The sequence below is a fragment of the Prunus avium genome, chromosome 2, assembly GCF_965620075.1.
Source record: "Prunus avium chromosome 2, drPruAviu1.hap1.1, whole genome shotgun sequence".
In the NCBI taxonomy this organism is placed as follows: domain Eukaryota; kingdom Viridiplantae; phylum Streptophyta; class Magnoliopsida; order Rosales; family Rosaceae; genus Prunus; species Prunus avium.
The window spans coordinates 44061443-44072938 of NC_142285.1; the positions used below are offsets into that span (position 1 = coordinate 44061443).

The window sequence follows — 11496 nt, forward strand, 5'->3', positions numbered from 1 at the left end:
TTGAGATTTTGTGTTCGAATCTCTTTCTTTCTGGATTGTGAGAAGGGTAGGGACTGTGTTTGTGTTTTTAGATTAACAAAAAAACAAACAAAAGAGACGGCCCAATTGCTTTTACCTACAACTCTTCGTCACGTGGCAACATAAAATTGGAGGACACATGATTATAAAATATAATAAGACGTTTTAGCTGCTCTGCTCTGAGCTTTTGCATCCAAAGAAGCAAATTAAGACGACGTTTTGCACGTTTGGCCATTTTTGTTGCGAAGAAGACTCGCAGTCGCAGGCACCAACTCTTACTTCTACTCTTGAGTTGAGGCTTCTGCTCCCACCACTTTGTCTTCTTTTTATTATTATTTTTCTCTCTCTCTGTCTCAAAACACAGATTCGAATCGATTCCCTTCGCTTCCTTGGGCTCTCAAGAAACCCAAAGCTTGGTAACGTCTCCTTATCTCTTTCTCAACCTCTCCTTTTCTGTTTGGTTGCCGGGAAAACGCCCGGCCATGATTATATAAACGAAATAGACGAAACTAGTTTCCAAAATTTCCTAACATCTTTTCATTGCTTTTGGGTCCCCCACAAACTTCAAGATTTATGCCAGTTAGGGTTTTCTTGCTTGATTTTCCCGGTAACCGAACGGAGTGGAAGAACACAAAATTTTCATGGAATCCTAAACTTTATTAATTTGAGAAATTTAATTGAGTATTATTTTTCAGCAGCCAAATTGGTTCTGAGTTTTGCACTCAATATAATTGTTGATCTTACATTTATGTCTCGTTTATCATCAGAACTAGGCTAAAGGATCTGAATGGAGATGCCATCAAATGAGAATTCACAGCCCTCAATGAATTCTACCAGTGATGCTGATAATCAGCATGAGACGATCGTTCCTGATGGTTTAAATAATGCGTACGCTCTTCTTTCCCTATACATTTTACTGTGTGTCCTACACGTTTTCTAATAACAAGGAAGTATAAGAACCGTCTATTGTGTGATGCAACTACCTAATTGTTGTAAATGGGAGCTGCTCTCACTGACTACTCGGCTGCTTCGCTACACTTAATTATTTCAACATCTTATACCACAGTGATGCATTGTTTGTGAAGCTTTGTGCACTAACGGGCCTTACTATCTAGTCAATACGCTTTTCAGTGATGTACATATTCTAGGGATCAGTAAATGTTTTGCCCTCTAGGGATCAGTAAATATTTTTCCCTTAAAATTGGGACCGTAGAAAGGAAATTCAGGAAATTCACCTTTTCACTTCATATAAGGGTTGGAAGACTTCTTTCCGCCATTTATGTTACTTATTTTTTGTTTCTGATTTCATATTAAGAAAGTGCTGTGTTGAACTTGATATTTAGATGTAAGGAGTCCAAGCATGAGGTTGCTGAAGAAGAAGTTAGAGGCATACTAGCAGTTGTTGCATCCACCGGAAAATTTTGGTAAGCTGTTATTTTGGCGTGAAATTCTCTCATTTGTGTGTAGCATATTAGTGTATTATTCTTTGTGCGTGTATGTGTTAGTTGTGTTTACTCTAGGTATAATGTACAAAAAGGTAACATTCTTAATCCATTTGTTTTTGCTTGGTATTTAAACTTTATTTATTTATTTATATCTCACAGGCATGATTGGGACAAATTCAAAAGCATGCTATCCTTTCAGCAGAAGCAGGTATGGGGAGGTATGCCAGCATGCGGCTCTTCCGCTATTTATGGTTGTCACACACATGCGTGCACACAAGCACTCTTAATAGATGTGCATGATTGCATTCTAGTTCCAAGATTATGGTATTTATCTCTGTCTCTCTCACTCTCTTCCCCCTCTCTATTTCTCTTCTTCCTTGATTTATGAAGGTTCTGTCAGAGTATCCTGAGGGAAAAATGGCAGATGAGCAGCAAATTGCTTCTTTAGGAGAAACCTACCCAGAACTGGTGAAGAGGTTGGATGAAGGTATTCTCATTCCCCTGATCATATATGAAATCAGCTTAAGGGCATGGAGCTGAAATTATATTTTAGTTTATGGTGTTAGGGTCTACAGTTTTATTGAATTTTCAGTTCCTTTTTTTATAAAGGTAATTGCTTATAGTTTGTTTCTTCACTGCAGCTCTTAATAGTTTTACCGAAGGTCCTCCATTTACGCTTCAGAGGCTTTGCGAGGTGTTCACTTCACCTTTATATTATGTATCATGCGTTACCTCTCTGCAGTATTCTTTATGATTGTGTCTTTCATCCCTTTGTCGACACTTTTCAAAGCTCCATGCATTGAATTAGTTGGGTTGAATTTGTCTAACAATATGTACCTTTTTTTTTTGGGTCAAGTACAATAGGTACCTTTCTGAAACTGCTATTCCCTTCTTACCCCCTCTTTTCACCCTTCTGTTCTCCTTAGAAGTTTGTTTCCCTATCATTTGTAACTGTAAAAATGGTGGTAATTGGATGTAGTTTTTATAATTTAAGAGTAGTTTGCGGACCTTTAATGAGTGCTTGCATCTTTTATAATATGTATCTCTTTACGAGATATAATTTTGTATTGAAATTTTTGTTGAACAGATCCTATTGGATGCACAAACCACCTATCCAAATCTCTCAAAGCTTGCTCTTGCACTAGAAAAGGTATAGTAATGAAGAACTTGATTCACTGTTTTCCATCTCAATGCATCTGAGGTTGCTAAGAGCAACTTTAATGGGGGGATGTAAATGGTTACTTTATCTCCACCATTTACTCATCTTCCAGCAGTTTAGTGGGTTTCTTCCTTAGTTGGAATGATATAAAGCTGCTCTAATGCTTCCATTTAAGTTTTTGGGCAAAGAAACTCTTGATTTAAGCTTATATATGCCAACCTTATTTTAACTAATACAGAAGTAGTCTACTTAAGTTCCAACTTGCATATTTATTGTTTATATTTTCTTGAAATTTTGATTTGTAGCATTACAACTTGCATTTTCTTTTTTGTAGAATCTATTGGTGACAACTATGCTGACCGTCTCAACCGATCCATGTCCACAACCCATGGTGCAAAATTCAGCTGAACCAAACAAAGCAACTGAAGAACCTAAACTTCACTCTGATTCAGTGCAAAATGGGGTGGAACCTATGGTAGGTGATAGGGATGAAGTAATGGCAGAGGTAGAACAAGCTGATATTGATGATGATATGACCATTGCCATAGAAGCTTTTGAAGATATAGTTGGATCATCAGAAACAAATTCAGTGCAGACCAATAATTCTTAGCATTCCAGTGATGTAGTCGAGAGGTGTTAATCCAACAAAGCCCATTGGTTCACATGAGCAACTTGGTTGGATCATTAAATCTGGTACTGGGCTTGGTTAACCATCAAGTTAGCAGCATTAGTGGAAAGTATGGATCCTGGTCACATAGATTCGGGAAGATTCTTATTCATATTTATGCCTAAATGATGTAACTATAAAATAGGGAGCATTGCATCAAGAATTATTGGCTGGCTTCTGTAGCTTTTAGAATTTTGCTGCTGCATTGTTTTTAACGGATTTGTCCATCAAGCTTGTATTATGCATTTGTTGTTGATATGCGGGTAAGGCAAGAATATAAAATATTTGAGCCAAATATTGACGATGATGACATTGCCGTGGCAGTTGCATGGCGAGGTTTTCTAATGAGAATTTCATTAATTATTGATTGAACAAAATTTGCTGTGTAGATCTTACTCACAGGTCATTGATACTTGGCTTGCTTGATTTTGCATATTGAAATAAATGTCTTTTCCAATTTTTTATGTTCTGAATTCAGAACGTCATGCTTAATGCGCCTATATCGGAATCCGTCTGTTTTGGACGGAAAGCGGAAAGGGTGAGTAGAACGGTAGCGAAAACTAAACCTTCTCTGGCCTAAACCGAGATATGTTCACTCTGTGTGCACTTGTTCAAATTCGCTGTTCTGTTATTAAAGGAGAAATCATTTTGCAACAACTCGAGAAACTCCGGGGATTGACGATACTAAAAAAGGGAATGGGTAGAATATGGAATTATTGCATTGCTTTATATGGGGTAAAGATCAAAACTTGAGTGTTGGAACCAAACAAGAAAAGAAGTTTAGCCTTGGAAGTTTGATATTTAACAGCATGACTTTCATGGAAATATACATATTTATCTGAACGATTAGCTTTTTTTTATATTAAATCAGAACGACTTATATATCGGAGAGAATAACATTCAATCAAAAATTTAAAACTTTGGCAATTAAACAAGTACGTTGTCTCGTAGCCAGATTTTTACTTTCTTTTTTGGGTGTAAAATTTGTCATATGTACAGTAAATAGCTATTCCATTTCATCCTTGAAGAAATCAATAGCAGACCAAAAAATTAAAATTGTTTGGCCCCACTCAAATAACAGTTTCTTTCTTCCCTCTTTCCAAATTTCTTGTTATGCTCTAACTTCAACCACGTCACCATCTGTGAGCTTGGTATTGGGTAAGACCAGTTGACCATTAACCCAGACCAGTTTTCCCTCCAGTCCTACTCTTCTAGCAGCATCTGCAGCTGTGCTGCCAGTTCTCAACCTCATGATGTCACCATTGGGCAAACATATAATCACCACTTCCCCAAGGTCGACAGAACCAGGACTGCCCTGAAACTTTTCACTTTGCTTTGCTTGTCCAAGACTTGCTTCTGAGCGTAGCTGCTCTTCCCACCGTAGCATTGTCCTTAACAACCGCACCTTGAATTTGAAAGCAGGCATTAATTAATTAGCATTTGGAGCCCTGTCTGTCTTGTGTGTCTACTATGTAGCAATACTAAGAGAGAGACAACCACATCCAAAATCACACTACAAGCAAGCCATGCAATTCATTGACTGCAGCAGTAGGTCATCTAGGAGCCATGATTAACAGATCATAACTATGGAATGAATCAATAAGGCTATCATGCTCGAAAGCAAATGTAAGCAAGAAAATTTCAACAAACTGGTCATTAACAAAATGGGCTTCACAATGGCAAGGTCACAGGCAAACCTTGTTATTGATGCTAGTTTCCATGGAAGTTGATGCAGCTGAGGTAAACCTTGGTGTCGACGTAATATCATCAAGCTGTCTTCCATCAAAAACAGCAGAAACAACCGCCCAATATTCAGATTCTTCTTGATCCGTCAAATCAATGACCTGAATGAAGGTTGGCAACAATCGCCCAAACTGGTCTTGCTGCACAAGGAAGCAGTATTTAACCTAATTGTGGATTTCTGGTGTCCTTGTATGCTTCAGTCTGAATCATTTCACATTGTTGACATTCATACACTCTCTGAGTCTCTCAGGTTGCTATAGATGTTTTTGAATTTTCTTTCTCTAATTCTGAACATACATTTACAATTTCATTTTGAGATCATCTGTGTGGCCTACAAATCCCAGGAAGTACATGTTAAACATACCTTGTGGTACATACCATCTCGACAGAGTGCATATTTCTCTAGGCAAGTGCACCAATCCCCGTGTCCTGGTTCACACCACCACTCATCAGTCACCTGGAATATGAAGTCAAAGAAAATAGGGTAACTTGTTACTTGAAGGAGCATAATGGAACTCAATTAGGAGATACTTTGAAATTTTTTGTAATTTCTCTGCAAATAAAAAAAGGAAGGGGACACAGGCAAGGATGATGATGATTTGCAGACTAAGAAAGTTTGGAGGCAGGTCAACTTCAAGTGACAAACTATCTTTAGATTTCAACCTCTTTCCATGAATGAAGCTTTAGATTAACTACACTATGGAATCAATATGTGAAGTAAAGCAAGCCAACCTTCTTGTACAGCCTCGCATAGGCTTCCCACCGTTTTATTTGGAAAGGAGATTTTCTATCAGCTACTGCTTCAGAAGCTGCCAGTCCAAAGCTCACTGCAACGAGCAATTCCCTTCCATCTTTGTCTACTCTGCAATGTCAAGTTTAACACAAATCTTAGTGATTGGCATGTTCGTAGAGCAATTTTTGCAAATTAGACATCAAGTAGTTATATACCTAATGATAACAGCAGCAAGAAGATGACTTCCTTGCACTCTAAGGACCGGATGCCCAATTTTCAACAAACTATACTTCTGAAACAAATCATCTTCTGTAGAATTTTGGTCCTCCATATTTGTGGAGAAAAAGGATGACGCATCTATTTCAGATTCATCTGTGCTACTTATGTTAGACAATTTGTTTCCAGTTTCTTTATAAAGCCAATGTGCTGCAAGTCCATGTTCAGCATACTCGTGCATCCTCTGCATAATATGAAATGAAATTTAGGAGTGTCAGCTAAACTTTAAAAACAAATGGTAGCAAGTAATTCTGATCTCCTTTAAATTTGGAAGAAGTTTGGCACCTGTGTTCGTATTTGAACTTCCAAAGGTGATCTGTCAGGACCTTGTACTGCAGTGTGCAGAGACTGCAGATGGGGATTTGCAGTTAAGATATGAAAAGTGCCCTCTGATAAAGTTACAAAACATATACATTACAAAATACATATAAAACCTATATCACATTCAGTTGGAACAGTCCAACCATGGCTCAAGAGTTGGGGATATTAGAAATTGAGAAAAATGGAGTGAAATCATTTAAAAGGACCTTCCAAAAATATGGAATCATGAACTGGAAAATCTGACCTGATAGCCGCTAGGCTTTGGATTGATAATGTAATCATCAAACTCACCATCAATCGGGGTCCAATGTCTGCACATTAGAAATTATAAATATAAGTCAATCTGCCTATGTATATATATAGTCCCCTTCTATTGAGGGATCCCCTACAATAATTTTATATATACAGTCCCCTTCTATTGGAAATCAGTCTGTTATCTATCCGAGTCTGGAAAAAGAAAGTTGCACTACAGATAAACTTGTGGCAAAATAGTCATATAAATAGTCAATTATTAAGTTACTGACAGCAAGAGTTTCACATTACCCAAATTTGAACATACACGCCATCATATAAATGCATAAAACTACCATTCCGTCACATCTATCACAAACTATCGCTTACCCTAGATCCCACAATAAATAAACGAAAGTATATAAATAGGAGGGTGATATAAAAATAGAAGATCAGTTCAATTTGATTTACTTGTGTACAATGTCAAGAAGATTGTAGCAACACTGGACGGCAGGTCCATGCAAAGTTCCTTTCTTGTCTCCAACAACTACCCTTAATGCACGGGCATCATAAACTTTATTGATGCTGACATCTTTCCGCTTCATCTAAAACAAGTGCAGACAAACGTAATGTTTCAAAAACTTGCAAGGGAATACTACACAAGGGCTTATCTTGAAATAACTGCTATAAGCATCAAATCAAGCACAGAAGCCTTCAAACATATTAAACTGTGAAGTGCATTACCTTGGTGTAGATGCTATACAAACTTTTTAGACGGCTGGATAAAGTTACTTCCATTCCTGGAACATAACTGAAAACATAACACGGCGAGAACACTTAACATTGACCAACTGACACAATAAGGCTATTATAAAAATTGTACGACGACATATATATTTGTTTGTGTGTATATAATTGTAGACATATATACACATAAATTACATAAAACTGCAAGCAGCGAATGAAAAGCGGAAAGAAAGAACGTACGAAGTTGATATGATCAACTCCTGCTCAAGTGCCTCCTCACAAATTACCAAAGATGCTAAAGCAATTCCAGCATGTTGCACAACCTTTGGTCTTGTGTGAGGCTCCAAACCTTGTCCTAGAGTATTGAGAAATTTAGATCGTTTAGTCCGATCTAACAATACATCAAATGGCACTACAGCTTCCAAAAGATCCTGAAAATATATAAAACAGAAGTTTTTAAGCAGTGACTTTAATTTTAAATATAATCCTCATTCTTTTAGTGTCGATTTCTACAATTTCAGGATACAGCATTCAGACGGAAGCAAAAAAAGAAAAAAAGAAATCCTTCTAAATGCTTGCCTTCATGGTTGTGACATCTTCATCAACTGCCATGGACCCTTCATTGTCAGAAATTGAGCTTTTTTCATTTAAGGGCAGCGAGCTGGATATTCTTTTTGAATTTCCTACTTTGCTGCTATGGCTCCACATCAACGCTAGATCAGCTCTCATTTTCTTAAACATTTGAGGCTGCTTATACAAGGAAGATTAGAACATGCTATTGAAGAAGGAACTACAAATGCTCATATAGCAAGTTACATTTGGGTGCAATACAACATACTGGGTTTTGGTAATGACCAAATAGTAATAAATTTAAGGAAAAAAAATCCATTGCATGTTTCTTTTCAGAAATTTTTACAACTAATTAAACAGCTTTAATCACTCAATGGGATAAGGTTCATCCAAATTATATCATATTAACCTTTAATAGAACCATATTTCCACCTCTTCTTTAATTTAGGTACTTAAAGCTTCGCAACTGCATTTTCTAAGTAGCCAAAAAATGCTTAGAAACTACCAGATTCTCTATTGAAACTATATCCACAATGTCCATTGTTTTGCTCTTTTCTTTACTTACACAGTCATTTAAGTCCTGTCTCCCAAATGGCATCATACTAATGTGTTTCCTGCACTAGTTTCTTCACAACGTCTGAAAATTATTCTTGACTTAATCATCTAATCTCCATTTTTGGGTCTGCGTACACTGAGAAAATAAGCTATTGGATTTCAACTCTTCAAGGAAAAACTTAAAACTATGATTGTCGCTTAATGTATCAAAATTCCCACAACTGACTTATTAGAAGCAGTTTTATCAGATATTTAGATCTTCTATGAAAGCCAAAAAGATTGTGAGCAGACCTGAAGAACAGCAAAGCACAGATCTTCCAGTTCAGCTTTCATTGCCCACAAACCCAATCTAGAAGCTAGTGAGCACCAAATTACCAAGGTCTCTTTTGCAACAGCTTGAGCCTTTGTCAGTGGGAGAGCATAACTGTAAAAAAAAGTTTCATCTAGAAGCGTAACCCATCTGCTATTATTATGAGCCTAAAACTTCATAGTGAAGAAGACAAGGAAATTCCAAGCAACCAACAAAACAATAATATGATTATCTTTATCAGCTAAAGTTGGTCACTTGTTGCTAAGGGGGCACTATCCATAGTACCAAGTTACCAACAAAAGTTTCTGTCAGTTGGCCATGTCCCAACAAACATTTCCATGCAATCAATAACTGAAAGATAATAGGATTAACAGGTTCTGTGTTTATATATTATTTAGAATCTTCAAGAGAAGGCAGAAATACTTCATTACAATTTAGTGTTTGTGCTCATTTCAGAGTCAAAACTTGTCTTGAAAAAAGAAATCAAAACTGAGGAATTAAAAGAATATGATAACAATATAAGCTTATAATATCAATGTAAGTTTAGAGTCAGTACATTGTTCTCATATTGTGAAGGCGATCTGCAAGCTTTATAAGCACTACACGTGGATCATCAACCATGCCCAAGAGCATGACTCGTAAATTATTTGCCTGATAGATGAAGAATGCAAGCATGAGATATGGAAAACTGAAGCAGCAAAAAACTGGTGCTCATCTTTAAGAATGAAACACATAAAGTTAATCTTTTATTATGACCTTATGCTTCAATCAGTTGAATTTGATACAACTAAGTGCCCATCGTATCCACATAATTGCTTTAATGGAAGATCACTACATGAAAAGTCATACTTATGCACAAAAGTAATGATGCTTAGATATTTAGAAGTGTAAGTGAGCTCTAAGCAACACATAAAATTACATGAAGATTGAGACATAACAAAAATCTAAAATTATTCTTCAGTAATGATTAATTGTATTTATAATATAATTTTCCATTATATCCTTATTACATCTCAGGTTTCAAGTAATCGTAGCATGGCTGATTCTATATTTTTATGTAGAATATAAGTCCTACCTCCTCATGACCAAGCCTGCCCTGGTTCAAATTTATCCTGCGGTGTCTCCGTAAAAGCTTCAAGAATGACAACAGTTGATTAGAATTTGTATGTCTATAACTTTCTCATTGAAATAATATCTGCACCATTCTTTCCTATCCCTCACATTTCACAGATGAATGTGTCACCGTTTGACATCAGTTGAAGGCAGACTACCAAGAAAAGAAAGCCAGATTACATAACCGGCGTATAATATTAATACCTGATTTATGTAACTTAACCTGGAAACACCAGCAACCAGCCTAGCTACATCATCACCAAACTCCTCTTCTATGTGGGGGAAACTTTCACACGTATCGTCAACCACATCATGGAGAATCCCGGCCACAACTGTCTCAACAGCCTGCAGCAAACTTTTAAGTTTTGATGGAATTAATGAAATGCAAACTTGTTCTTCAGCAGTACCAAGGGTTTTGCTGATTTGGTAAAAGTAAGGGGTGATAAATAAGAAAGATGCATACTCGTTGGCCACTTGAGGGAACCAGCATGGCTAGGATTCTTCCTGTATGGATACAGTGGACTAAATAAGGGTCCCCTGTTCTGCGTAGCTGACCGTGGTGAGCTTTCTTAGCAAATGCAATAGCCTTTTGCACCTGCCTTCACAGTCCACACACACATTGTTTTAGTGGAATTGCAGAGCAATAATCAAATTGTATTTGTATGTATTGAAGCAAGCAGATAATGAAAAATGGCAAACCTTTGGATCATTAAATATGGGATATCCAGTCACGTCTACTCCCTCCACTACAGCAGAACCTGCACCATTAAAAAAGGAATCAAGTTTAAGCATAGCTCCTCCTATGAAATGAAGTAATTGCTATTATCAGAATTCACGGGGTTCAAAAGCGCAAATTTCTTGACCTGGCTGTGCTTCCATTTTGGGCCACAAGAAATCGACTTTAGTGGAAAGACAAGCTCCGGAGGCGATGGCGAGGGCGGTGACGGCGACCTGAGTGATGGTGGAGGTGACGGCCCCGTGGAGAGAGCCAGAGCCGGAGGCAGCCGCCGCAGCGGCGATGACGTTGGCAGAGGTGAAGACGGAGCTGAGGGACGATGAGACTGCTAAGTTGGGTGCAATTTGGTCCAAAACACATCGGAATTTGGGGGAGCTGCGGAGGTGGAGACGGTGAAACTTGTGGGCTAACATGGTGTTCGTGTTGGTGGAGGAGCTTTGGCATGTCATGGCTCATGAGGAGCTTGGGTGGCTTGGTTTGTGGATCATGTGGTGGTTAACTTAATAATGCGAGAAGGAAAAGAAAAAACTTAATAATGCGGGCGAACGCCAAATGAAAAAAAAAAAAAACTAAAATAAATAAATAATATCACCAAATTATTATCATTTTAAAAATAAAATAAATAAATAATTTATTTTTTTTGCCCAAAAACAAAAACACACATACAAGTAATTGTAAATGTGTGGTCAGGCAACCGCCAACCGCCAACAGCCAAGTGCTCTCTTTCTAATTCTCCGTTAAGGGAGACAAGTGAGTCGTGACCGTTACAAAATTCCACGGTGGGCGTGGGCTGGCCTAGCCGTTAAAAAGATAAGTCTCTCTAGCGCTTGTCTTAAACGCTGACACGTGGAATTGGGTACTTTTAGCTTCTT

General features: G+C 37.5%; 2 protein-coding genes across 5 annotated transcripts; one reads left to right on the top strand and one right to left on the bottom strand.

Moving 5' to 3' along the window:
• The first annotated feature begins 187 nt into the window (after positions 1-187).
• On the top strand, positions 188-3666 carry LOC110749677 (serine/threonine-protein phosphatase 4 regulatory subunit-like protein). The gene is made up of 8 exons (XM_021949832.2): positions 188-434; positions 786-906; positions 1362-1442; positions 1623-1671; positions 1854-1950; positions 2105-2157; positions 2551-2613; positions 2957-3666. The coding sequence occupies exons 2-8, from the start codon at positions 806-808 to the stop codon at positions 3230-3232; spliced, it is 720 nt and encodes a 239-aa protein (XP_021805524.1). The 5' UTR covers positions 188-434; positions 786-805; the 3' UTR covers positions 3233-3666.
• Positions 3667-4188: 522 nt separating this feature from the next.
• Positions 4189-11164, bottom strand: LOC110749578 (uncharacterized). Of its 4 annotated transcripts, none has more exons than XM_021949695.2 (18): positions 10752-11159; positions 10588-10646; positions 10352-10483; positions 10093-10233; positions 9851-9907; positions 9332-9426; positions 8757-8889; positions 7920-8087; positions 7581-7771; positions 7338-7404; positions 7065-7198; positions 6607-6673; positions 6327-6389; positions 5981-6225; positions 5765-5894; positions 5397-5489; positions 4987-5172; positions 4189-4694 (listed from the first exon to the last, which is right to left on the bottom strand). In XM_021949695.2, exons 1-18 carry the CDS (start codon positions 11071-11073, stop codon positions 4401-4403), a joined length of 2577 nt encoding a protein of 858 aa, XP_021805387.1. In that variant the 5' UTR covers positions 11074-11159; the 3' UTR covers positions 4189-4400. The 4 variants fall into 4 exon arrangements, with proteins under 4 accessions (XP_021805387.1, XP_021805389.1, XP_088104488.1 ...); XM_021949697.2 differs by having other exon boundaries at positions 10352-10487; positions 10752-10842; XM_088248362.1 differs by lacking the exon at positions 4189-4694 and having other exon boundaries at positions 4993-5172; positions 5411-5489; positions 10752-11164.
• Between the last annotated feature and the right edge of the window lie 332 nt (positions 11165-11496).